Raw genomic sequence first — 27934 nt, forward strand, 5'->3', positions numbered from 1 at the left:
TATTCTGTCAGAGGATTGTCATGGCAATCCTCTGAGGTAGGTAATGTAGTTATAATAGCCTTTTATATACTTACCTACTTTGGTTATTATGATGGTCCCCATTTTACAAATGAGGAAACTGAGATTTAGAGAAATTTAATATCTTCCCGTGTTTGCACAGTTAATAGTTAGTAGAGTTTTCATGTTCAGACAACATGATTTTAGAGCATGAGCTTCTTATCACTACAGCATGCCCTCAGGTATTAGAACTTTAGGCTCTTTATCTTTATATAAGTAGAGAATGTCTTCTGTTAAAGACCTTTCTGTGCCTTATTTTGTTCTGTTAGACAAAAGATGGCCCTGTGTCTTTTCACTTAACAGTCTTCTGCTCTTCTCATAAGTAGCTTCTAGCAATTTATTTCTGGGAAATTGCCAGAACAGAAAAGGACAAATGTCCCTTTGTCACTGCCTTCTTCCAGAACATATCTACCAGTAGGCTGTTTCTACTCTTCTCCCAGGCTACCATTTCCAAATTTGAACACTCTTTGTGTCCCCCATGTATGTGTACCATGTTTCCCAGAGCCATATTTTCTATTTTCTATCCCTCAATTTATAAACTTCATTTTGTTCAGAAAGTACATTTGTGGGGCGCCTGGGTGGCGCAGTCGGTTAAGCGTCCGGCTTCAGCCAGGTCACGATCTCGCGGTCCGCGAGTTCGAGCCCCGCGTCAGGCTCTGGGCTGATGGCTCAGAGCCTGGAGCCTGTTTCCGATTCTGTGTCTCCCTCTCTCTCTGCCCCTCCCCCGTTCATGCTCTGTCTCTCTCTGTCCCAAAAATAAATAAAAACGTTGAAAAAAAAAATTAAAAAAAAAAAAAGAAAGTACATTTGTTACTCATTTCCACTGATTTCATAGACAGCCTACTCATGTATTTTTTAGAATTCTAGTACTTAGGAAAACCCTGGCTTGGTAAGAAGCAATTGTGGGAGTCTTTGGTTGAAAAGGATGCTAGTGGTGAGGATGGATAGTTATACTGGGCCAGTTCCATTGAAAAGAGGGAGAGAGAGAGAGGGGGGGGGGGAGAGGGAGAGAGAGAAAGAGAGAGGAGAAAGCTGTATCTGATGGCCATGGAAGGAGGTGTTCAATTAGATATTTAATTTGTTATGATTGTCTCATAGCTGGCAAGACAATTTTTTTTTTAATGTTTATGTTTGAGAAAAAGAATGGGAGAGAGAGAGCTGGGGAGGGGCAGAGAGAGGGAGACAGAAGGTCTATCTGAAGCCTGAAGCAGGCTCTGTGCTGTCAGCACAGAGCCGGATGTGGGGCGGGTGGGGCCTCAAACTCACATCTGTGGGATCATGACCTGAGCCAAAATCAAGGCAGCCACTTAACCGATTGAGCCATCCAGGTGCCCCTACAAACTTACAAAACATTTTCTGATATTTCTGTTACTCTTAAATGAGATATATTTGAAACAATTTCTATAGTGCGTGACACATAGTAGAAGGCTGGTACATGTTAGAAATTGTCCCTTTCAGGGTGCCTGGGTGGCTCAGTTGGTTGAGAATCTGACTTTAGTTCAGGTCATGATCTTGTGGTTCATGAGTTCAAGCCCCATGTTGGGCTCTGTGCTGACAGCTCAGAGCCTGGAGCCTGCTTCAGATTCTGTGTCTCTGTCTCTCTCTGTCCCTTCCTCACTTGCACACTCTCTCTGAAAAATAAGTAAACATTTCTTTAAAAATTGAAGAAAAAGAAAGTGCCCCTTTCTCTGAGCTTTCTAGCCAGCTGTAAGAATTTCATTTAATCTTTGAGTATTTCAAAATGCCAGTGGAGCATAGCTTGAAGTAGCTTTTAAAGGGTACTCTAATGGAGTTTTCCTGGAAAGTCTCCTTTTCATGTAAATATTACTAGACATGAACACAACTGCCATGGGCTTTGAATATACTACTACTCACTGAATTCTTTCTACAAGCGACTGAGAGCACAGTTATCTATCTAATGCCTTATGAATCCCTGAATTAGTAATGCTATTATCATGTTTATTTTTACAATATTGTATAAAGTCTTAGTAATACATAAATACATTTACATTGATTCTCAGAAATCTATACTTACCTATATCCTAACCTCTTTGGATTTAATTTTATGTTAACATAGGCTTATTAAAATAAAGCCTTAACAAGTCTTTAAAAAAGTTTATCATAATTTGCCCAACACATTTTTTTTTTCCTGGTAATTACCACTCTTGACTTGGTACTATGGAATGTCTCAAAAGTAATACTAACAAGATTCTTAAGAGAGCTAAGTAGCAGAAATAATTCAGCTGTCACTACTCTGTACTATAGAAGGGAATGCCATGACTTCCAACTCCCAGCATTAACAATGTGGAGATAAGGAAAGCTCTAAAAAGAATGCATTGTCTGAAAAAGAAAACTGATACGATGTCATGATTCGTATATTCTCAATTTGAAAAACTTGACTATAGAAACTCATTGGGACTTTTAAAAGTTCAGTGGGTCTAGTGGAGATGGGAACTATGCTAAGGAGAATCATTTTTAAAGCAGGGTTTGAGTTGCCTATGTGATATATATGCCCTACAATGCCTCGAAGTGCATTTCACACCCAAGAATTATTTCATGGTTCAGTAAATTAAATGTTGACATAATAGTTATAAAGAAAGTTATTGAGACAGGCAGCTGTGTACGACAGAATGTGAAGGCAAACCTGGCTAATGTTTGATCCCATTTTGATTGAGCGTGACAAGTATTTCTCCAAAGTACTTGAAAATAGCAGAGCATATGATAGGTTGAAATAAAGTCAATAATAACTGTGAAGCTGGTTTTCATATTTGTAGTTACTGTAAAAATAAAACAAATATCTAGTGGGCTATTTGAAATTTAACAAACTGTCAAACATTTTAGCCAATGAAATCACATATTAATTCACTTGCATGTCAAGGTCCTATCATGTTTATGAAGCACTTTATTTTACCTTGTCAGCTGTTAATCATATAGTTAAGGGGTTGTGTTTCTTTGTGCTGCTGCTGAAGAACTTGTAGCCTAGTTTATGACCTACCTCTAGCAAATTTATAGGATTCCATGGCTTTTGACTACAAACCTATTTCTGCTCTATATTCTTGCTTTTATTTTCCTTTTGCTTCATTTTTCTATTTTATTTTATCTTCCTCTCTTTTATGACTCTTCATAAGCCACTTTAAATACATTTGGGGACATACTGGAATGATTTTTAAATCAGTGAAAAGAAAACACTGTGGTTTTGTTTTGTTTTGAAGAAGGAACTATGTCCCTGGGAACCCAAGATCAATCATCACCTTTGATCAATCACCTCTGTATCTTCCACCTCTCCTCTGAACTTTGCTGCTTCTTTCTCCAAGGAAAACCAGTTCTCTTCTGAAGACACTAAATCCAGTTGCCCTTCCCAGCCTTGAACACTTTCTGCAAGTGCTGAATGTTTTCTGCACACAGCTCTCCCCAGAACACCTGGCCTGGCAGGTCAATTGACTGGCCTTCTCTCTTCTTTCTCCCTAAAATCTCCTAGTTTTGAGTCTTATGTTATCAAACTGTGCCAGTTATCCTCTTCTGTTTGAAGTCATCTACAAACACCAGGTCAGTCCTTCATTCTTTAAGTATTCTAGCTTCTGCTTCATTGTCATTCTCCTCAAAATAGCTCCATACAAAGAAGAATATTATAATATACAGAATGATCACTGTAGGAACAGATGCTCTTGTGAGATAGTTATCTTCCTGTCAATAAATATTCTCAAACAAATAGACGTAGCATGCCAAATCTTTGGATATGGCCTGTACCTGATTCACCCATTGGGTGCATATGTGCTATTCTAGGCTAACTGGAATTATCAGCATACAATTCTATTCATATAGAAAATTATAGGGGCGCCTTGGTTAAGCGTCTGACTTCAGCTCAGGTCACGATCTCGTGGTCCGTGGGTTCGAGCCCCGCGTTGGGCTCTGTGCTGATGGCTCAGAGCCTGGAGCCTGCTTCCGATTCTGTGTCTCCCTCTCTCTCTGCCCCTCCCCCGTTCATGCTCTGTCTCTCTCTGTCTCAAAAATAAATAAACGTTAAAAAAAATTAAAAAAAAAAAGAAAATTATAATCAGTATGTTAAATATTTGGCCCCGAATCAGTACATCTATATATTGAACTTAGAACATATAAAATGTAGACATCGATGTCATTTGTATGATATATGTCCTGAATGCTTGTGCCTTGACCTTCATAAACTGGATCATTTAACGGGATTAAGTTTCAGACTTTAACTAATTTAGAGTCACTGAACCAGTGTTGCTTCTGAGGTGACTTCAGACTAACTTCTTTTGTACCATATGATTGACCAACTGCATGACCTCATTAATGAGATCACCACACACTTACATGGTACACATACAGTACTTAATTTAACAGCAGATATAATTATCCTAACTTATCAAATTGTTTACTTTATTAAATTTAGAAAAGAAGTTTCTGGGAAAAGATCACATGCAATATACTTAGCACCTAATGAAGTTTTAATGCAATGTTTCCTACAAATTTTAATCTCTAACATTTGATAAATAGTACCTTACTTATCCAATCCTTTCTTGTGGTTTTTACTTGAACTATAGTGTCATGGGTATAATTGCTAACATATGCGCACATTTCATAGTCCCTTTTTAATTTCAGATCCCCACTTATTAAATCCCTGGAATCATAATGGAACATTAAAATCATTGGGGGAATTAGTATGATGAATACCTTTTCCTTTTCACTTCTATTTATACAGTTTCAAAGTAGAAGAAAAAGCCAGAAACTAATTGATCATTGGTATTTTTTATAATATACTTGGATCATATGGAAAAATTTAATTTCAAGGAGATTCTTTGGCTTTAATTATAAAAGAGTTTTAGTTCTCTTTCTTGATTAAGTGAGACAAATCTATCGAATACTAAATTATTAAGTAAGAAGTACTGTATTAAATGGTATTGTCTCATTATCTTAAGCAGTTCTCTGAATGATTTTATATAAAAATATCACCACCACTTTTTTTATAAAGACTAACAGACTTGGGGATGTAAAAATACATTGACCAAAGCAACTTAGTAACAGTAGAGCTAAGATAAAATCTTAATCTCCATGAGTCTATAGATTCTTCTTAAGCACTTTGTCACTCTGCAGAATAAAGTTTGATCTTGTCGTTCAGTAAACAGTCAGTTTTTGAGGAATAAAGCTTCTCGACTTCGGTATGTATTTACATGAGGATTTGTATTTTATAAATGATGTATTTGGTAAGTTGGGAAGTTCGCTATCCTAATAGCAAACTGAACGTTCACTCCAAGTGGAGAAGAACCAACCACCACCTGAGCTTCTTCCCTCTTCCAGGAAGTGTTTTGATAGCAGCAAGCCAAAAGTACTGTCTGCAGAGAGGCTCACAAGACTGAGAGAATAAGAGTGAGTTACTTGCCCTTCTCCTGGCATTTTCCCTATCATCCATCCACTTTGCATTCCTTCCTGCGGGCCGCTCACAGGATTTCTATAGGCAAAGCTTGACAGATGGGATTCTAGTGACTGAAGTTCCTCTAGCTCCGATGAGATGTCATCAAGGACTTAATAACGGCCCTCCCCAAGCTCTGTGCTGTATGAACTGTTGTCTACCTTCAGATAAAGAATTAACTATGTTAAAATGGCAGTAATTCTCAGAATCTTTAGTAAAATTCCATTATGATGTTTATTATGGTTTTACAGAGTGAAGCTCCCTGGGTTTATACACTTGTTTCAACTTGAATATTTGGTAACAGACTGTAAATTATGGAGCAAAGAGAGAATGCCATTGTGTCCTAATTCCTACTTGTAGCAGCATCCATATTTCTGTAGACATATATAATATTGACATTTATACTTAATTAGCCCTGAAATGAGAGACAGATGAGTACCCTGATTCTAACAGTTTCATGTCCTTGCCCATACTTAACTTATTTGTGCATTTTAATAGCATGTATCACATTTAAATGGAAACAACTTAATCATAGGACCGAGTCAGTGTATGTATTTTATATTAAGCCTGATGGGCGAGGATTGAATTGGCATGTCACAAAATGTTTAAGAATCTGTTAAAAATAAGTAGGTTACTTTAAACTTTAGTCACATTAATAATAAAGTGCATATGAAGTTGAGGTTCATCTGAAATACCAGTCCAGCAGTCTAAAAATAGCAAGTTTAAGTATTTGATGTATTACTCAAATGTATCATGGGAAATAGGAATGTATAATTCTTTTTGATACAAGTAATATATTGCAATATGATTCTGTATGTATAAATGGAAGGTTTTTTTATATATAATCTGGAATTATAGTCACTAATGAGGTCATTAAATTTTTAGAAGTAGTCCAATAAGGACATAAAGGTCTGTGTTAATACCAGGATTAGAACTTTCAAAGGGCAGCTGAAAAATGCTCTCAAAAGCTGCTCAAGAATATGGGATGATTGATTTTTTTTTAAAAGGCCAAAGAAAATCAAATAAAATCCGCATATAGCAGAATTGAAACAAAGCCAATTAAGCATTACAGTGAAGACTAAGTGGTGCTAGTTAGTGATAATTGGTTTCAAGTATCAAGAAAAAATCTAAATAAAGTTGTTTTTAAAAAGAAAAAAAAAAGCCATGGATTTTAAAAAAGTAAACAAAATTATCAAATTGAAGTCGGAAGTACACAGGATTGGCCTAATGGTACCAAGAGCGTGAAGAATGAGTTGTGGTAGTGGAAACAGAATAGCTGTTGATTTTTATAATCGGTAAGGAAAGAATTAGGCTGTTAGCAAGTGACGCGAAACAGCATTATGTCCTCATATCAGCATCTGATTGCAAGGCAGACTCCTTAATGTAGGTGGACTCCACTGATCACGGAAAAGCAGTGACCCGCTTCCTCCTTTGCTCCACTGTAGGAATTGCCAGGACCCTGCCCTTGTTGGGTGCTTCCTGCCTCTGTGTTTCCTCCTCTTTCACTTAATTAGTCAGAGTCACCAGTTCCCAGAAGATTTGTCTAAGCCCTGTTCATAGACTTATGTTGAATCTATAAAAGTATAAAAAAACAAAAAAACAAAAAACAAAACCCAAAAAACAACCCTGAGCCTGTTGAAAAGAATCAGAGTCACAAATCCTGTTTTCCTAGCGTTATTCTAGGGTCTAGAACCAAATAAACACCTGTGCATCACTTAGTAGCAGTTATCAAATGCAAGCAAATATTTCTTGAATGTCCACTATGTGTCAGGCACTTGAAGCATGCAAGTTTTGCACACAACCTGATTATAAGTATAGGGATATTTATCTACATTTTACAAGAGAAGAAGCTGCTGTCCCGCAATGTTAAGATTCATAGACCTATCAAGCGGTAGGGTCAGAATTCAAACCTTATGTTCCCGACTCAAACCCCTTAGCATGATTCCACCAAACCACCTCCACAGAGATCTTTGAGTTTTCTGTTCATCACTGTATCCAGGTACTGGGCATATAGCAGATCTTCCATAAGCCGCTGTTCAATAGAAGAAGGTTTGCTCTCACTAGTGCTTCTGGGGGACCTGATGAAAATGAAGAGAACAGTACATTCATAATCACTGACATTAAGCTTGTTTCAATCTGTTCCAGATCTCAGAGTTTTGTTTGTTGTTTGGTTTGTTTTTTCTCTTTTGTTTGTTTGTTTTGTTTGGTCTTTCCTTGCATGTGTTTGACTCTTTACATCTAGGAGATAAAACCCCAGGGTGCAGGATCCATTCTTTGCTTAGACAAGTATAGCACACTAATGAAAGTTCCGCACACAGAAGGGCCTCGCAAAATTAACCAGGCCATATTAATCATTGACAGAAAGTCTGCTAAAAGAAATAAATACATCTGCATTTCAGGAGTGCCGTTAGCACACACTCATTTTTCATGCAGAAGAACTATGCACAACCTATCAAGATCGGAAAAGTAGATTTTCTTCCCTTTCTAAAGAAATGAGGACAGCAATTTGAGTAGTAAGATCTCCTAATGTGATAAGTCATTTTCTGTGATATTCAAGTGTGAAGAAGAAGTTCTGTGCACAGCTTGGGATGAGGTCTTCTCCAAAATGGCTTAAGATTTTAAAGCAAACTGGTCACTCACAGCCAGAAAACTCCACTGGAATAGTTACCGTATATTTGGAAGATTTCTTGTTGCGGTCTATTTTGATCACACTCAAATAATGGTGCTCTAGGGAGAGTGGAATGAAAGGACCTTTGGGAAAACCCAGGCATCCTCTCTGATCATTGCAAATAAGGGCATAGCCTTTACTAGGTCAGGGGTAGTGGTCCGTTTTGTTCACTGCTGTGCTCCTGCTCTAGAACAGTACCTGACATATAGATGATGCACAACAAATATTTTTGAAATGGTTTAGGATATAGAAACGATAATGATAATAATAACAATACAGTTGTTTAGAGGGGAAGGATTGGGAACACTATTCCCCAAGATAGGAGGGGTACTACAGCTTTTAAAGCTTCCCCCCCCCCCCCAAAAGGGAGAGAAAGAAATAAATTTAGCTCAGGAAAGACATGAGGATTCTTGAAGTACTAGGGGCTTTTCCAGATAAATATATTCTTTCTGGAAAGAGTTCAGGGATGCAAGCAGACCTGGGGCAATTACTTGGTCAAAGTTTAAACCTGAAGTAGAATAATAAGGAGTGTAATGTATTGCCAAAAGCTTAAGTAAGTTCCATGAAGATTAAGAATAAGAAATGAATACTTACTACCACTGTTATTCTATATTTTTTATAAGCAAGGGAAAAGACATAATTGGTAACAATATTGAGAAAGAAAAGGAAATGTATTTCTCTTTATTGGTAATTATATTCCAGTACACTCAAATTAAAAAAATAAGTAAATAAAACTGTGCTTAAGAAGATAATTTGGTAAACTGACTGGATACAGGGTATTTCCTATAGTAACAATAACTTGTTAAAAAATTCAATTTTAAAAACCTTTTTTACCCAAAACTATAAAGCAACTAGGAATATATTTAGCAAGAAAAATATTTCGCCTTCCTGAAAACAGTGTAAACACTTACCAATAAAGCATCCACAAACAGGCATATCATGTATAGATACTTTAAAAATCACACTTGTCTCAAGTTTTATATAATTGATTAAATTGCAATGAAAATTACAATTAAATTAAATTACAGTAAGAATGAAGAAGAACAAATGTTTGAAAATAACCCAAAATTTTTTTTAGAAAAAAGATACACCTGTTTATGCTCTGCTAAGAATTGTATGTAGCAGCTTCAAGAACCAAACTGCAAATACGAGTGATTTAAAAGAGGCTTTTTTTTTTTTCTTGCTTCATAGCCCATTGTGAGTGGGTTGACTCTTTATATTTGCTTGTTGTGGCCATTTTGCTATTTTATTTTCATTTCTAAGCATAAATTCAGTGAATATTCATTCTGTGCCAGTCACTGGTTGCATTACCTCATTTAATTCTCACACAAACACTGAGTTTATCCCCATTTTATGAATGACCAAACTGAGGCTCTGAGCGTCTCAGGAAATAAATGATATTGGAAATTTAGGTTACCTCAAATATTCTTTTGACTCCTTTAGATTTGAAGCGTATTTCACAGTACATAAATTTTAATTAGCCAAATGGATGTGGCATAAACGAGTAATATATACCCAGGGTACTATATTATCTTTCATTCTATTTCTGGCTTATTTAAGGTAGCAAAAGTAGAGAGTATGTGTCTGAAAATTAGAATGGCTGGAATCCTAGCCCCATCTCTGCTACCTAACAAGCTTCCTGACCTTGAGACCTTCCTGCCCTGACCTTCAATTTCCTGGTCCTCAGTTTCACATCTCTAAAATAATGGGAGTGGAATGATAATATCTCAACAGTCCACAACCACACACAGTCCAGTCCACATTAGAGTGGATCTTAATAAGAAAATAGATTGTGAAGTCTGTCTGGCTCCAAAGCCCATGCTTTTGGTTCTCTGTATAAATTGGTTTATTTTTGTAATACTTGCTTTTTGCTTGTTCGTTTATAATTTTTTAATGTTTATTTTTGAGAGAGAGAGAAAGCGCGCCCGCGCGCACACACACGCGGGCGCGCGAGTGGGGGAGGGGCAGAGAGACGGAGACACAGAATCTGAAGCAGGTTCCAGGCTTCTGAGCTGTCAGCACAGAGTCCATCGCAGGACTTGAACCCTCAAGCCGTGAGATCATGACTTGAGCCAAAGTCAGACGCTTAACCCACTATGCCACCCAGGTGCACTGTAATACTTCTGTTTATAACAAAATACAAGTGAATGCCCTGTCCTTCACTTTCCCTGTCTCATTTCTTAGATATGAAGGAAGTTTGACAGGGGAGGAGCCTCTGGGACAGGACAAAAATTCAATGCTGCTCCTTGTGCCCATGCGATTCCAAGTTCAATTTGGGAAACCCTCGGACACTGACGATGAGCACACTTTCTTGTTGTACCCAGTAGGTTTATTTTGGCTTCAACTTAGAACTCTTATTTTAAAAGCAAGAGCCTATGAAAACAATACCCTCTATACCACATAAAAGAAGAACAGATGTAATTTAATAGAAAGTTGCTACAATAAAATGAGAAACCCAAGATCAAATCAGATGTGTGTGTGTGTGTGTGTGTGTGTGTGTGTGTGTGTATAAATTTCCTGGCTCTCCTTTAAAGGACAACCTTCAGAGTATTTAGTTTAAAGGATAACCTTTCTTTTTGGTGGATCTATTTTAATTTTTTTTCAGGATTATGGTTTTGGTGATTAAGTAATAGGTTTAAATCTGATTGATTCTGACCTTTTGTTAGCAATTGACTGTTATGATGTGCTTTAAAAATTTTTTTTTTCTTGCATTACTTGGCACGGTGACATGGCAAGTCAGCCAAATAACGAATATAAAATTAGATTGGCTTACTCCTATGGCTTATCTCCTGGGTGCAGTTGAGTAGCTAGAAGGTTTAAATACTGTTTTCTGTTTGTTTGTTTGTTTGTTTGTTTGGCTTTTGGTATTTCTTTTACACATATCCAGTCACGTTAAGGCCAAGAAAATTAACCCTATCCCTTTGAAACTCTGCAACCTTGGTTATAAAGATAGAGACATGCCCATTTATTTTTTCTACGTTTAGAATATCCATTGGTCATTATCCACCAATTATTTATTAACCTTAATGTTAGACAAATATTTCATGATGTAAGAAGTAGACATTATTTTCCCTCAATATTTTAAAATAGTTATATAGAGGGGCGCCTGGGTGGCGCAGTCGGTTAAGCGTCCGACTTCAGCCAGGTCACGATCTCGTGGTCCGTGAGTTCGAGCCCCGCGTCGGGCTCTGGGCTGATGGCTCGGAGCCTGGAGCCTGTTTCCGATTCTGTGTCTCCCTCTCTCTCTGCCCCTCCCCCGTTCATGCTCTGTCTCTCTCTGTCCCAAAAATAAATAAACGTTGAAAAAAAATTTTTTTAAAATAGTTACATAGAGAACATATTATCTATATAAAATGGGCATATTTTGAATTTGATATAAAACATGTATTTCATATATTTTTGTTATAAATTAGCTCTTTCATATGTTAAATAGTGTCAAATTTCATAGCAATTAGATTTATAACTCTTTAGTTAATTATTTCAAGTGTTACTTATCTGACATTTTAAAAAAACCTGCATTATTCATAGAGTGATCTTAAAAACATTTGGGGAAGCAAGTAAAACATATTATAAATGAGTCTGTGGTGTGCAACACTGCTCTCTACTGGTAAAAAAGCAAGTCATAAAACTGAAGTTTTCACATGAAAAAAACCAACTACAAATAATATTTGAAAATGAAGATGCAGTCCTCAAACTTTCACACGTTTTTGCAAAATGCTTATTGTAGGTATAATGGAATACAATGAATGAACTGGAAGAAATGAATACAGACATCACTTGAGATTAGTTTAAAAGAGAGGTCTATATTATTTTAATTAATTAAAAAATAGTTGTGAGACTTTTGGAAATTAAGCCAAATATGAAATATCTTCATAGCATTTTAATGTAAGAAGTCTATAAATATTTTGTATATAATAGTTCGATGACATTTTCGTTTTTAATTTCAACAAAGTTTTTTTTTTAATTTTGTTTTTAAAATACTTTTTGTGAGTATATCTAAGTATCCAATGCATTGAACAGAGAGATGTTATATGGGAAAGAACAATTAGCTTTATATTTTCAAAAATGTGCTTTGTATTTGTCAAAGTATTTATAGAAACGTTTTTAAAGATATTTTATAGTTTGTGGAAGATACATGCCATGTAGCCATACCTTTCAATATATAGACTAAGAATACATAAAACATTTTTAGATCATCTGACTTCTCTACAGTCTGATATATTCTAAATGCCCCTTTTGTGTTTTATGTCTTTCTTATCTGTCCATATTACTTAGTAATATTTAATGTTTTAATCTCAACTCTTTTAATAACTCAGCTCGTAGTCAAAATTTAAATGCACACGTACACAATAATGCCCAATAAATAAATAAACCAGTCATATATAGTAATTTAAAAGTTTTTTTTTTCTTTTTTTTTAATTTTTTAAATGTTTATTTTTTGAGAGAGAGAGAGAGAGAGAGAGAGAGAGAAAGCAAGCAGGGGAGGGGCAGAGAGAGAGAGAGGAGACACAGAATCCGAAGCAGGCCCCAGGCTCCAAGCTGTCAGCACAGAGCCCGATGCAGGGCTCGAACTCACAAACCATGAGATCATGACCTGAGCCTAAGTCGGATGTTTAACCGACTGAGCCACCCAGGTGCCCCTTTTTTTGTTTTCATGTTTGTCTCTTCTGCTTACTACTGTCATTGTAACATGAATTTGAAAGATAACATACCATATTTTCAGTAATATTACCTCTTGGTTATGAGATAAAAGTTGATGCTTATTGCATTGATATATTTTTCTGTAGTTTCTAAATTCCCTGTAGTGAACGTGCATTAGTATTAAATTATCAATGTGTATTCATAATTAAATGGAAATATTTTGTTGTAGAGTTTCAAAGCACAAGCACACAATTGTGGAAGACAGGCACTTATGTAAGGTCTAATGCCTGATCTTTCCTAAAAAAAAATAATAATAATGTACTGAGATTAATGTTGTCTATTTGTGACTATGAAGAAAAATAAATAACAATTTAAATACTTAAAGAAAAAATGCCTCCAACCACTACCACTTGGCACAGACTTGCGTCCAATCTCTGTCTTGCTCTTTGCCACACTGAAGAATGATACTTTGAATCTGTATGTATAAAGCAAAATCAGTCTGATACTTATACTCTCATCATTTTTTTTTACCACATGGAGGAGCTAAAACATAAAGTTGCTAAAACAAAAAAGCAGTTATTTTTACTCAGAATGCTAAAAAAAAAATCTGTGTTTTTCACTTAGGTAAATATCTAACTGGAAAACATTTTGAGATTGTTTCATTCAGCATAATTCCCTTGAGGTCTATCCAAGTTGTTGTGTGTATCAGTAATTCATACATTTTTATTGCTGAGTGGTATTCCATGGTATAAATGTAACACAGTTTATTAACTCATTGAAGGACATTTGGGTTATTTCCAATGTTTGGCTGTTACAAATAGATCTACTTTAAACATCAGTGCACAAAATATTTATTTATTTAATTTCTTAAATGTTTATTTTTGAGAGAGGGAGAGAGAGACAGAGCGCGAGCAGGGGCGGGACAGAGAGAGAGGGAGACACAGAATCTGAAGCAGGCTTCAGGCTCTGAGCTGTCAGCACAGAGCCCAACATGAGCTCAAAGATCATAACCTGAGCCAAAGTCGGATACTTAACCGACTGAGCCACACAGGTGTTCCCGTGCACAAAATATTTACATGAATGTAAGTTTTCATTTCTTTGGAATAAGTAGCCAAAAGTGCAGATGCTGTATCTATCCCATGGTAAGTACATGTTTAATTCTAAAAGAAACTACCAAACTATTGACCTGAGTGGCTGTACCGTTTTATATTCCCAGCAACAGCAGTATCTATAATTGTATTTGCTAATCTGACAACCCTAATAGTAATATTAATGATAAAAAAAATTTCTGTTTCCCTTTGGCCTTTCCCTGAACACTTATCTTATTCCCAGTGGCAGCATTACACTCTTTCATCTGCCTCTGAACCACAGCAGCTGCCTGGGGACCCACGATTCTGGAACTTCACTCTCTCAGTTCCTGTGAGGCCCCAGTGCCAGAGTTCTGTAATCTATACCTACTACCCAGAATTCTGCTTCCCCAAACTCCACTCTATATACCCAGCCACGAAGTGTGCTTCTCTACCTAACAAATCAAAGGCATTTCAACCTCAGTGTGTTTGCATGTTTCATTTCATCCTTTCATTCAGGTCTCTATCAAAATGTCACCATTTTAGAGAGGACTCTCCTGATCACACAATCTTAAATATTATTCACACTACCCAGTCTGTCTGTGTTATTGTGTTGCCATCTAAAATATATTATAAATCTCTCTGTAATCTAGATATAAACACAGAAATTAGATAGACAGAAATCACACACACACACACACACACACACACACACACATATGCATTCATACATATTTATATGCACACATACATATTTACTAGGATGTAAACTCCATTAGAACAGGGATATTTTTCCCCTCTTCCCAACTTTTAGTAAACGCTAGACTAATAGTAAATAGTTAAATATATATTTCTAGAGGAATAAATGAATATGTGGAACATTAACATTTGGGTGCTTAGTTTAATTTTTATTTTATCAAAGTTATCTGTGTCTATTTTAAACAGTTGAGTGTCTCTCTGATGCTTATAGTGAAAAAAGCAAAATGTTCCCCAGCTCCTCTCCCAGGTCTCACTCACTAAAGCAACCACTTTCAACTCTTCTGTGCATATTACATTCTTTATGTTTGGCTCTCTCCACTAGAGTTTGGGATTCGTAAGGGTGGGAAATTTGCTTTGCTGTCTACTGTATCCCCAGTTCCCCCAAATACTACTTGATAAATAACAAGCACCCAACAATTAAATTGCCTGCATCACGTTTTTAATTTCCATGAGCTCTTTTTTGTTCTCTCAGTGTTGCTTTATATACTATCCTGTTTTTATCTTGGATGCAACATATTTATATGGGTTTCAGGTTTTTAGTCCTCTCTTTTTTGTCTCTGCTTTCTCTCCGAATCTTTTCTATGCTTTTTTTGTTCCTGTGTCTTTATTTTTCTCCCGGTTTTCATATGAGTGGTTTTCCTCAAATATATGCACATACTTGGTGTGCTTTGGGTTTGAAGGCTCAGGCACTCAAAGGTTGACTGGCAGTTCTGTGTATATGGGCAGGGCTTGTCAATTGGTGGTTGGCCAGGTAGCCCATCTGTGGAAACCCCCATAGTCAGCAAAGATTGTCTCCCTCCCTCCCTTGGGCCACACTCCCTAGGGGAAGAATCCTCCTACGTGAAGTTTATAAGTGAATGCCCTGGGAGACAGGATGGGAAAGGGGTCCAGCAGACTTTAAATTCCACATGTAGACTTTGGCTTAGACTTGTTCTTTCAGTGAGATTTCTTTTACCCTTCAGGCACCAGGCAGAGTGGAAAAAGATGAAAACCAAACCTACCTCTAATCCACATACAAGCTTTTTGATAGTGCGTGTAACAAGAGCATTTGTTATTTGTGAGTTTGTGCACTAGATTGTGTGTTCCTAACTGTAAGCATTTAAGTGTTGAATAGTGTCTTAGGTCATTTTCTTCAAGAATTAGATCCTGAGACAAAGACTTATGTGCAAGTGATTTAGTAAGAGAGTGCTCCCAGGAGCAACCAGTAAGAGTGTGGGGAAGCAGGACAGACAAAGGGAAGAAGTCAAGGATGAGTACATCATCAAGGGAAGCCCCCGCCTCAGTCTGATTCTGAGGGAAGCTCCACATGATAATATTAACTCTTAGGGTTTACCCGACCTCCAAGCAAATGAGCTGGGTCTTTGTATTTCCACAACAGTCATTGGTTAAGCAATGTGGTGATATTGGAGGGGAAGCAAAAAACTCCCAGGCATTTCTAACTCAGCATTGGCAAAGTGGCTTCCTTGCCCAAAGGGAATCCTCTGAAGATCTGGACCGTGAACCTTTACCAGCAAAGTGTGGGGAAGCTGGAGGATGGGTCCCAGCACTGATAAAATGAATCCATCAAAGGAGAGCTGAGCAGGTAGCAACAGTATCCACTAAATTTTAGTGTCTTCTCCATACAGTCATAAATAAAGAAACGGAAATCCCCCATAATTATAAAACACTTTGCAGTTTACAGAATTGTGTGGTTTTTTATTTGTTTTGTTTTTTGTTTTTGAATCTCATTGCAACTGATCTTTAAAAAGTTTTATAAGGAGAGAAGAACAATCACTATCCTGGTTTTTCAAAAGTCAAATTAATCAGAGATTAAGTGATTTTTGTAACATCTTCAGATCCCAACCTAGAGCTTATTATTCTGGCATGCCGCATCATATTTAGGAGTTATTTTTATAAATATTTTATATAGACATATGGAATGCATATAAATATGCTTTAATTAACCTGAGTATCATGACTTTTATAACTTAAAAAATACAGGAAATATAATAAGGCATGATCTATTTTTCATTTTTATAATTATTTCCATTTAGGTTATCTAACATTACATAGAAAAATTAAGTGGTTAGCTCCATATTTGATGTCTGCACAGTTTCTACCATCATTCAAGGCTTCTCTCTGTGTTTCATTCCTCAGATGATTTAATTAAAGCCAGTGTGGGGTGGGGTGGGGGTGGGGGGGAGGAACAAAATATGAAAAGGTTCCTGGAGCCCTGCAAGAGGTTAATTCATTTAGAATGTACTTGGAGTTCTTCCATAATTTTCCCATGTGGGCCTATTTACATATAATACTTATGAGTCATGGCATTTCTGCTGAGGAATGAATATTCTTCCATAAATATTTCCAGTAACTCTTACAGTCTGTTATTGACACATCAGACATTTCCTTCTAGTTCAAGAATCACCAAGAAAGAGTCTACCTTTCCTTACTGTTTTTGCTAACTCTCCACCACTCACTAATGGAGAATTTCTCAGTGATTTGATAAATTCAGAGAGAATGAGGACAGGAATTTACCCCCGGTGGTGGATTAACTCAGAACTAAATAGCTCCTATTGTGTTAACTCTCCTGTCACTTGAACCCTTTATCCCTTCTGGAGGATCTAAAACAGTGCTTTTCAAACCTGGTGACACATTAAAAACACCTGGGGAGCTTTAAAATGCACAGATGCCCTGGCTCTGCCCCAGATCAATTAAATCAGACTCTTTAGGCTCTGGTCTAAGTTTAAAGCTCCCATGTGAGTTTATCACGCAGCCAAGGTTGAATACACTGATCTGGAACAGAAGAAATGTGACAGGTCCATTGGTGTCAAGAATAGATTTGCCTGTGTCTCGAATCTTGGAAGTAGCTTTCAATTCCTTTTGAAAGGAAGTAGCTTTCAATTCAGCTGAGAATTTCTTCATTTATTTTCGTCTTTTTTGAAATACTGGTTGACCAACTTGAGGTTACAGCTGGGCAAGCCAAGTGCCTGATGCTACTGTATCTAGGCCATGGTAGCAGTTATTTGATACAGTTAGAGCATGTAAGGAAAAGGAACTGTTATACCTTATAGATTCTGAGAATTGAAACTTCTTTCCCCCTAATGTTTCTTCCTAATGCCTTAAAGATGCTGATTTATCAGACCAAGGATCTATGTTATTCTATTTTAACTTGCTCCCTGGGTAATTCTTATGCCAGTAATACGGAGAGCCCATTTTGAAAAACAAAACTCTGATTTTTTGTTTTTTAGTTGTTCTTGTTACTTTTGTAAGAATGAAGGAAGGAATAAAAAGATACTCTGACATTATTATATTGCTCCTTTGCATTCTTTGATTTAACGTATAAAAAGATTCTACTTACTCATTTGATGTAAATTGTGTACACACACACACATACACGTCGATTTATATAAGTGATGAATTCATAATTCACTCTAGTGTTTTAATTGGTACTATGTGACAAAAAGTCTGAGAAATTATATACACTTACTGAATTGAATGATTATTTGCTATTTATTTTATTTTTTTTTTTTTTTTCAACGTTTATTTATTTTCGGGACAGAGAGAGACAGAGCATGAACAGGGGAGGGGCAGAGAGAGAGGGAGACACAGAATCGGAAACAGGCTCCAGGCTCTGAGCCATCAGCCCAGAGCCCGACGCGGGGCTCGAACTCACGGACCGCGAGATCGTGACCTGGCTGAAGTCGGACGCTTAACCGACTGCGCCACCCAGGCGCCCCTGATTATTTGCTATTTACATAGAAATATTTTATAGAATAAAATATCCATATTTCGGGGCGCCTGGGTGGCGCAGTCGGTTAAGCGTCCGACTTCAGCCAGGTCACGATCTTGCGGTCGTGAGTTCGAGCCCCGCGTCGGGCTCTGGGCTGATGGCTCGGAGCCTGGAGCCTGTTTCCGATTCTGTGTCTCCCTCTCTCTCTGCCCCTCCCCCGTTCATGCTCTGTCTCTCTCTGTCCCAAAAATAAATAAAAACGTTGAAAAAAAAATACCCATATTTCAATTCTAATTAGTCTTACGTATTTCATGAGATTGGACTTCTGTTTAGGGGGTTTTATATCTCTCCAGCATAGAGATTCTATTACAGTGTGGTAATTATTATGAAACGTTTTCTTTTTGTGGGGGAATAGGTCAGGTATTCACTAAAAACCTTCAGGGATATTTTAAAATTCAGTAAAATTGTTGATAATACAAATTTTATTTTTTTAACGGAGTTTAGCTTGTAGCTCTGATGGATGAAGTAATAGGTTAAAAAGTTTGTATTTTTTTTAATGATATATGAGTGTCATAATTGAAAAACAAAGAAAATGTTAATGTAAAATTATGAACTGTATGAAATCCTATTAATATCTTAAAATATACCATTGACATTTAAATCAAGTAACAGGGGCACTTGGGTGGCTCAGTCTGTTGAGCTTTGGCTCAGGTCATGATCTCAGGGTTCATGGGTTCAAACCTCGTATTGGGCTCTCTGCTATAAGTTCAGAGCCTGATTTGTCCCTCTGTCTCCCTTTCTCTCTGTCCCTCCCCACTTGCACACATGTGCGTTCTCTCTCTCTCTCAGAAATAAATTAACATTAAAAAGTCACGTAACAAATAAAAAGCATTTATATGCTTTGGATTTACAGATAAGCCAATAATTTTTATTATTAATGTGTTTTAAGTTGTAAATATTGAAGCCAACTTTATTCTTATCCTTCTAAAATGAAGTAGCTTTAGTTTTCTTTCCAGTAAATATCTTCAAATAAAATATTTAGGAGAATATGTTTTTAAAAAATCTTTGATTAATAGGAATTGGATATGGTTAAGTAAATATATTTACATTTTCATATAAAATAAGTTAATAACTCCTCTGTGTAGTTAAGATTTGGGTTTGCATTTCTGCCATACCATGTGTATACTGTTATGCCATGTTATAGTTCAAAATGATTTGATGATGTACGATGTCATAAAGCCTGCATTTGACAAATGGCCCTTTTCAGTTTCTTGGCAGTACAGAAGTGGAGCAGCCTAAAGGAACAGAAGTTGTAAGAGATGCTGTGAGGAAACTAAAGGTAGGGCAAGCCCTCCACATATGTGTCTAGTGTATTGATCCTGTCTTAAGTCACCAGTAGACTGATGGATATTCAAAGCGTGAATAGCTCTGTGGCAGGTACAGCTTTGTCTTTTTAAAAATGGGCTATTGTAAAAAAAAAAGAAAAGAAAAAAAAATGGGCTATTGAATAAATATCACCAGATCAGGGAAACATATTTAACAATAAATGTGAATACACAATATATTTTCTTTTTTTTTTTTTTAATTTTTTTTTCAACGTTTTTTATTTATTTTTGGGACAGAGAGAGACAGAGCATGAACGGGGGAGGGGCAGAGAGAGAGGGAGACACAGAATCGGAAACAAGCTCCAGGCTCTGAGCCATCAGCCCAGAGCCTGACGCGGGGCTCGAACTCACAGACCGCGAGATCGTGACCTGGCTGAAGTCGGACGCTTAGCCGACTGCGCCACCCAGGCGCCCCACAATATATTTTCTGAATGTGGCACATTCTTCCTATTTTTCCATAATTTCTCATACTCAACAACAACAAAGTGGCAGTATTCCCTATGTGTTGACCTTTGGTAGCTTGCCTTTATCTCGCTTGGACAATGTAGACTCATGCCCTGACTTGAAAACTAGTAATGGCATAACAACTGGGTCTCATAGGTAGGACGTGACATCCACCAGTTAGAAGTGTAGAGTTGGGAGTTGATTACATGGGGAACTGGCGAGACCAAGAGAGCAGAGGAGATATTTAATAAGCAACTCCATACTCACAATCACATTTCCTGAGAAAATTTTCTATTAAGATGCCTCATATCTTAGCATGTTTTTCTAAGTATACCCCATCCCAAAAGAATTATCCCCATGTTCTCATGGAGATAATAAGATGGGAAAAACCCCTTCAGCAGAATTCTCATCTTTATCTCATTAAGAAAATCTAGCATACCACTACTTTTTTTAACAAAATGTATTGTTATTCTCTGTAGTTACTCTCACAATTTTTTTGGGAAACAATCCTTTCCTAACTTTATTAGTTTAGAGATCATCCAGTTATTCGACAAGAGAGCTAGGCCTTTGATTGTGCCTGGCAAAGTCATAGACGTAAAGTGTCATTTTTCATTGAACATGTCCTCTCAGTTATAATCTACTGAGTGTTCAAATTGAGGAAAAGTTAAAGCGGAATGGCATGTATTCTGGGGGAAGAAAGTAAAATGGATAATACTTTCATCTACCCATTGTATATGTAAATAATTTACTAATGCTTTCAAGTAAATATGCTAAAAGGTTCCAAGATGATATGTGACCCATTTGGTAAAAAAGTGGACTAGGCAAGCATTTCTTTCCACCACTCATTAGGTAATAATTCAGCTTGCCCTGTTTAGCCAGTACTTTTAAGCACTAATACAGGATTAACAAGGTTGCACAGTTTATGAACAACATTTAGGATAAGATTCTATTTAAATGTTCAAAATATTGCAAACTTGTCATGAATCCAGCTTCAATACAGTCAGAATTTTTTTATAGAAGAATAATAGAATTTATACTTAATGTGTCTTTGTATCTAGGACGTTCTTTATTCAGTCAGTGCAGGTCCCAAACCAAAAAAATTCAACTACATCATGACTAGATAAAATGTAGAGGCATTTGAAATGAAGTACTTTTAAACAGTGGCTAGTTTTTCTACATTTTTGTGAGAATTTATTTGCAGTTCTGTGTCATTTCAAATTTGGAAATGTACTCTGTTAATAAAGGAATGTGATTTACAGTAAGTATGCAGTATAGTTTAAAAATGCATGTTCACATAATTTTTGCCTTTCAAGTGTCTTCCAAAATAAATATTTAATGAGCAATTTTTACACTGCTGATTGCAAAAATTTTGTACATCAGGAAAGTGTGTTTAAGGGTAATGATTTTTAAATAAATTAAAATGAATAAAACAATGCTCTTTATTTAATTTTATTATATATATATATATATATATATATATATTTCTTGGTGTCAGAAGTCAGAGGCTACAATTCAAAGCTTTCAAGAGTATTTACATTTATTTTAGAAATGTAGACCCTGGCTAACCCTGGCTCCTCTTTAATTCTGTTGTCATGTAGAAATGGCCAGAAGGTGGTGCTATGGTTCTACCAAAAACAACAGCAAAAAATTTGCTCATAAACTATATTTTGTGTACACATCCCCCATTTTAATTTCTTACTTCTTTTTCTTAAATAGGTGTATTTCTGGCTGCCTTTTTATCTATTATAGTTCAGTATTTTGTTTTATTTGCCACATAAGTTAATATTTTATTTATATTCACTCAGTTTTCAAAACTGCAATATTTTATGTACGGGTTTCTGACAGGAACTTAAAATTTAGCATTAATATAAAATGGAACACTTAGAATATTTTCAATAGTGTATTTTATCATGCTTTTATGTTTAATTATGCCTACTTATTTTTTGAGAAAAATTTAAAAATTTTGATTTTATTACATACTACTTTTCTATCATTTTGTAGAGAATTTGTATTTATACTTTAAACATTTTTCATAAATCAAATAATTTCTATAAGTGTTAAAGCTTTTACTTTCAGGTTTCATATTGGCCAAAATAACATATTTTCTATTTTTTAAACATGTTCAACTATTTCTATTTCTTAATCATGTTTTAGCCTAAGATTTAAGAAATTGCCAAATTTTCCAAAATGTCATCAGATGTAAAAAATGTAAAAAACCTTTCAACTTCTACATATTTAATAGTATTGTTATTTTAATGAATTTTATTTTTAATAGTGTTTTATTTATTTTTATCAATACAACTAGTACAAATGTCAGAGGACTCCATATATTTTTTAAACAGTCTGCTTATGATGTTTACATGTGGATGACAATTGATATATAGATCCAAAACTTCTTAGTTTCCCTGGGAGATAAGCAGGGAAGCAGCATTCCTGAACCCCAGTTTTACAGGAGAGATACCTTACCTCAATACAGATAAATTAAAATTACATGAAGCTACCTCAAGGAAGGAGGACTTAGGAATTGCTACTGAGTTCTGTTAATCTTGGTCTTTTTCCATTCAACGTCACTCTTTCTATGTTGCTTAGCACTATTTTTGTCTTCATAACCAGTTATTTAATTAATAAAATGTTTAGGGCTTAGTTTAATTATATACATACATACATACCTGATTCCTCATAGAATCATTAGAACATGCTTAATTAAATTAATTTACAAGAGTTACAACGAGAAATAGTATCTCCGAATATTTGATACACAGTAATAAATTCATTGGTTTCCTTTCCTAATAATGTGTATTCCCTTAGCAGGACACTTAGATTCATTTTTTTAAAGTCCTCTGAGAAATACATAGAAATAGTGTGATTATATTGAAAGCCAGTAGAGCTCACTGTAAGAAATGTTCTACTTACTAGTGACATATACTTAACCAACTACTTTATGAACTTCAAGAAATGCTTTATTTTCCTCCATCATTTTATGATGTTTTTATTTATGTTTTGTTTTCATTTGTTTGTTTTCAGGATGCTTAGGGTTTACCCCCTTTAAATATTTTTTATTGGAATATTATAGGCAAATTTCAGTGGTAGATCACTATTAGATGACCAAGAAATGAATCCACTGAAGCAAAACTGGAAAGGAATTTGCAAAAAGGCTTTTCAAACATTAATATTCACATAGTAAATAGGGAGACAAAAGAATGTAATGTAAGCAAGAATGATGAGCATGTCTTCAACATGTAAAGTAGAAATATTTTGGAACACATTTAAGACGTCTGTCAGCAAAACAGACTTCGAGTGAGAGGGGGCATGTAAGCTATAATACAGTAATCTTAGATTTCAGAAGGAAAAAAAGGACGGGAATGAGACTATTTATATTCTGTTTAAGATATAAAACGATAGAGCAAATATAACCTTAGACATAATTGTTTACAACATCTGTGCAACCATTAAAACTATTGACCATTATAAACCTTGATATACATGAAAACAGAACTGGGAGGTTTTTCTTTTTGTTTTGTTTTGTTTTTTAAATACAGAAAATGTGTTGTGCTTTCTTTTTCCTGGCAGAAAAGAAGTCACTCAGTAGATAAGTTTAATATTAGTAGTTGCTCTGTGATAGACTTTGGGAAAAAGTAAAAGAGGTCACAGGAATGGTTGTGTCTAGATGTGGAAAAGGCCACAAAAGCCACTGCTCATTGTCTTGTTTCTGGAAAAGAGCTGCGCCTTGGAGGCCAGCTGAGCATCCTTCTGCAGCCCGAGATGGGAGTGGCTTTGTTCAGAGGCTTTCACAGAGATAGAAGCGGCTGACTTATTTTGTAAGCCTTCATATGTGAAAACCCTCAAATTGTTTTAATTATACCAATGCAGGAAGGAGATTATGAAGGGAAAATAAACAAAATTAATCTACTTTCTTTGGGAGAGAGCTGGAATAATTTTTAAAGATCTGAAACAAAACATGTTTCTTAAAGACATACAAAAAATGGTTTGGCACAAATTCGTCAAATTCATGTGCACAATGTAAGACTTCTGGATACAAAAAAAGAACTGCCTACATTCATAGAACAGGACAGATAGCAAGCTAAAAAATTATACCTCACAAAATGAAATAAAACAAATGGTACTCCCCCACCCCCACCTCCCATATTATTAGGCAGACACTTTAAGACATTCATGTATGCATTAATTATAATACTCTGATGGCAGTGCAAAGCCATGAAAAGAGAAAAGGAGCTTTTAACCACTCTGTGCTCCAGGACTGAACTATACCATGTGTATTCACATCTGTCCTAAATTAGAAATGCACAATGCAAATAAATATGACATACAAAAGAGGACTGAAGCCCCACCCTGCCTTACATATAATCTATTTTGAGTCAAGTTAGGACGATCCATATGCTGAAAAAATGTTATAATAGTAGGGGAAAAAAATTTAAGCCCTAGAAGAGGAGTAAAAATCCTATTTTGTTCAATGTTTCTTTCCAGTTTTGAAAAATAAAGGTAGGAGGAGAGTGGAAAGAAGGAGAGTAGTGAGAGAGTAGCATTCCCAACAGCATTGCCAAAATCAAGACATTCAGTAAACTTTGAACTTCAGATAAACAACAGACAATTGTTTAGTGTAAGTGTATGTCCAAGAAAATGCATGGGACATACTTACACTAATTACCATATATGAATTACATGTGTGTGTGTGTGTGTGTATACACACACATATATGTGGAGGGTAGATGTGTATTCTAAAATAGAAGTTTTTTTTTTTTTAATTAACCATTTAATATTTAAATTTAACTGGGCTCCTGTAATTTTTTCCATCATTAGATCTGGCAATGATGGGAGAGAGGTAGAAACTCCACCTATAAAGTGCATGAATATTGGGATTTTCTTTTTGATTTTATAACAAAACCTAACTAGCATTTGCATATACTTACCAATTCAACAAGAAGTTACAATAAATTACTACCATGCAAGCATTAGGAAACTATTTAGGTTTTCAAGATACTCGTAATTCTAGTCCGAATCTAGTTCTTAGTCTTTTAGCTGGGATAATTACCTCAATTCATAGCTTCAATTTAAATATGGTAATCTGTCTCTTTTCATTCATTGATCTGATTGGGTAGGATGGATACCAAATGAGGTATCTAGAAATGACAAAGGTGGCATATCCAGCTCTGGTGAACTGTAAGTTCTCTAAAGGTAGTTTAAAAAAAAAACAAGATCCACAGAAAAATAAATCGGTCTTTGCTTATCTTCCACAGAGTTTTCATTGTCTTCACTAATTCATATGAATATAACTGTTTAAATATAATGAAAGAAGTACATTAAAAAAGTTCTTAAAAAGTTATTCAATATCAATCTGATTTTAGTTTTAGTAATGGTACATTATTATGATTATGAAATATTTCCAAGCTATATGGGGTTTATAAAATACTTTGTAATGGGTAATAATTTATTTAATGAAAGTCCAACACTGAATACAAACTTTGTGCTTATTCTCCATAGAAACAGAATGACAGTTTTCTGAATAATTTTTCATTTGTAGTTTGCAAGACATATCAAGAAGTCTGAAGGCCAGAAGATTCCTAAAGTTGAGCTGCAAATATCAATATATGGAGTAAAAATTCTAGAACCTAAAACAAAGGTAAGGCTTCTTTCTGAATGTCAGAACCCTCCAATCTTTCCTTAATGGCAGTTATGTACCTATTTCAGTAAATATTTAAAATTGCTTACCAACTGGAACTGGTTAGTCCTCAGTTAATGACACTTTAAAATTCTGTAGGATTTTTAAGGGGCAAAACAACTTTTGGGAGTGCTTCCAAAGTGGTCTGTTCTTCAGCCTGTGTTTGGGATGGAAGCGTATTTAATAGTGTTTGGTCTTGTTTTCAGTGTCTTTTCCTTTGTGTGCTGTGAAAGGGATGTGTGAAGTGTGGTTCACTGGGTATGAAAGGAAACAAAAGCTGTGTGTTGTTTATTAAAATGTTTTGGACTGCCTCTTATTGCCCGTGGACATAATCAGTGTGTGTTAGTTTCCTAAGGCTGCCATGATAAAATACCACAGATGTGGTGGCTCAAACAACAGAAACTTATTTTCTCACAGTTCTGGAGCCTGGAAAGCCAAGACTAAGCTCACAGTGTTGGTTTCCTCTGAGGCCTCTCTCCTTGGCTTGCAGATCGCTGCTTTCCTCCTGCCTCTTCACGTGGTCACCTGTGCACACACACCCCTGGTATCTCTGTGTGTGTCCAGTTTCCTTTTCCTATTAGGATACCATTCAGATTGGATAAAGGACCATCCTAATGGGCTCACTTTAATGTAGTCGCCACTTTCAAACCTTCTCTTCAAATACAGGCACATTGTGAGGTATGGGGGGCTAAGGCTGCAGCATATGAGTTTTGGGGGAATAGAATTCAGCCCATAATACAGCATAAACTTAAAGTTCTTATATGTAGAGCCCTTTCCCCTGTGAATGCAATATAATCTATTCTGTCTTCACATTAATTAATATGGATTTGTTAGGGACTGAATTGTTTTTAGCCAAAATTCCTATGTTGAAGCCCTAAGCCCCAATGTGACTGTACTTGGAGATAGAATTAAAGAAAAAAATTTTTTAATGTTTATTCATTTTTTTGAGAGACAGAGAGGGTGAGAAAGACACACACACATAGACTCCGAAGCAGGCTCCAGGCTCTGAGCTGTCAGCACAGAGCCTGATGTGGGGCTGGAACTCACAAGCAGAGAGATCATGACCTGGGCTGAAGTCAGAGACCCAACGGACTGAGCCACCCAGGTGCCCCTAGAGATAGAATTTTTTTTTATGTGTATTTATTATTTTTGAGAGACAGAGAGGAGAGAGCATGAGCGGGGAGGAGCACAGAGAGACGGAGACATAGAGTCTGAAGCATGCTACAGGTTCCAAGCTGTCAGCACAGAGCCCGATGCCAGGTTCGAACCTGCGGGTCTCAAACCCATGGACCGTGAGATTATGACCCGAGCTGAAGTTGGATGCTTAACTGACTGAGCCACCCAGGGCGCCCCTAGAGATAGAATTTTTTAAGGTAATTATGGTTACATGAGGTCTTAATGAGGCCTTAATCACACTAGGACTGGTGTCCTGGTAAGAGGAAAAAGAGACATCAGGGATATGCAAGCTCCGAGGAAAAGCCCCTTGAGGACACAGTGAAAAGGCAGCCATCTGCAACCCATACTGAGAGAGGCTTCAGCAGAAACCAGACCTGCCAACACCTTGATCTTGGACTTCCAGCCTCCAGAACTGTGAGAAAGTAAATCTCTGTTGATTAGGCCACGCGGTTTGCGATGTTTTGTTAGGGCAGCCCTAGAAAGCTAATACAGTATGTTATTCACCATGCTTCAGAATTATTGTTTAATAATTTTGATAAGACCATGAAATTAAGTTGGGAAAAGCCAATTAACATTCAACTTCAATTCATCTTACAAATACATGTTGTCAATGCTTTCCTCTGACACCGTGGCATACTTACTGACAAAATTAATTCAATCTGAAGGCCTAAGGAAACTCTGGCCTATAAACAGATTATGAAACCATTTTTCATGGGTCTGTAACTTGCTATTGATCACTTCATCTATGTGCGATGTCTGATGATGTCTTGCTCTTCAAAGTGTGGTCTGCAGACCAACATGATCAGCTTCACCTGGGCGCTTGTTAGAAATACAGACTCCCAGGCACATTCCAGACCTACTGAACTGGAATCTATACAATTTAGGAAGTCATGCAGGAATTCTCATGCACCTGAAGTTTGAGG

At 36.3% G+C, this 27934-nt stretch overlaps 1 protein-coding gene across 6 annotated transcripts in view; it reads left to right on the forward strand.

Moving 5' to 3' along the window:
- The window catches only part of GULP1 (GULP PTB domain containing engulfment adaptor 1), a 269094-nt gene that overhangs the window by 193818 nt on the left and 47342 nt on the right, over nt 1-27934 (forward strand). For all 6 annotated transcript variants that reach the window (XM_032594449.1, XM_030326436.1, XM_032594452.1 and 3 more), the window contains 2 exons: nt 19597-19668; nt 25698-25796. In XM_032594449.1, coding sequence (XP_032450340.1) covers nt 19597-19668; nt 25698-25796 — 171 coding nt within the window. The remainder of the gene's footprint in view (nt 1-19596; nt 19669-25697; nt 25797-27934) is intronic.

Source organism: Lynx canadensis, chromosome C1 (genome assembly GCF_007474595.2).
Source record: "Lynx canadensis isolate LIC74 chromosome C1, mLynCan4.pri.v2, whole genome shotgun sequence".
NCBI classification, from domain to species: domain Eukaryota; kingdom Metazoa; phylum Chordata; class Mammalia; order Carnivora; family Felidae; genus Lynx; species Lynx canadensis.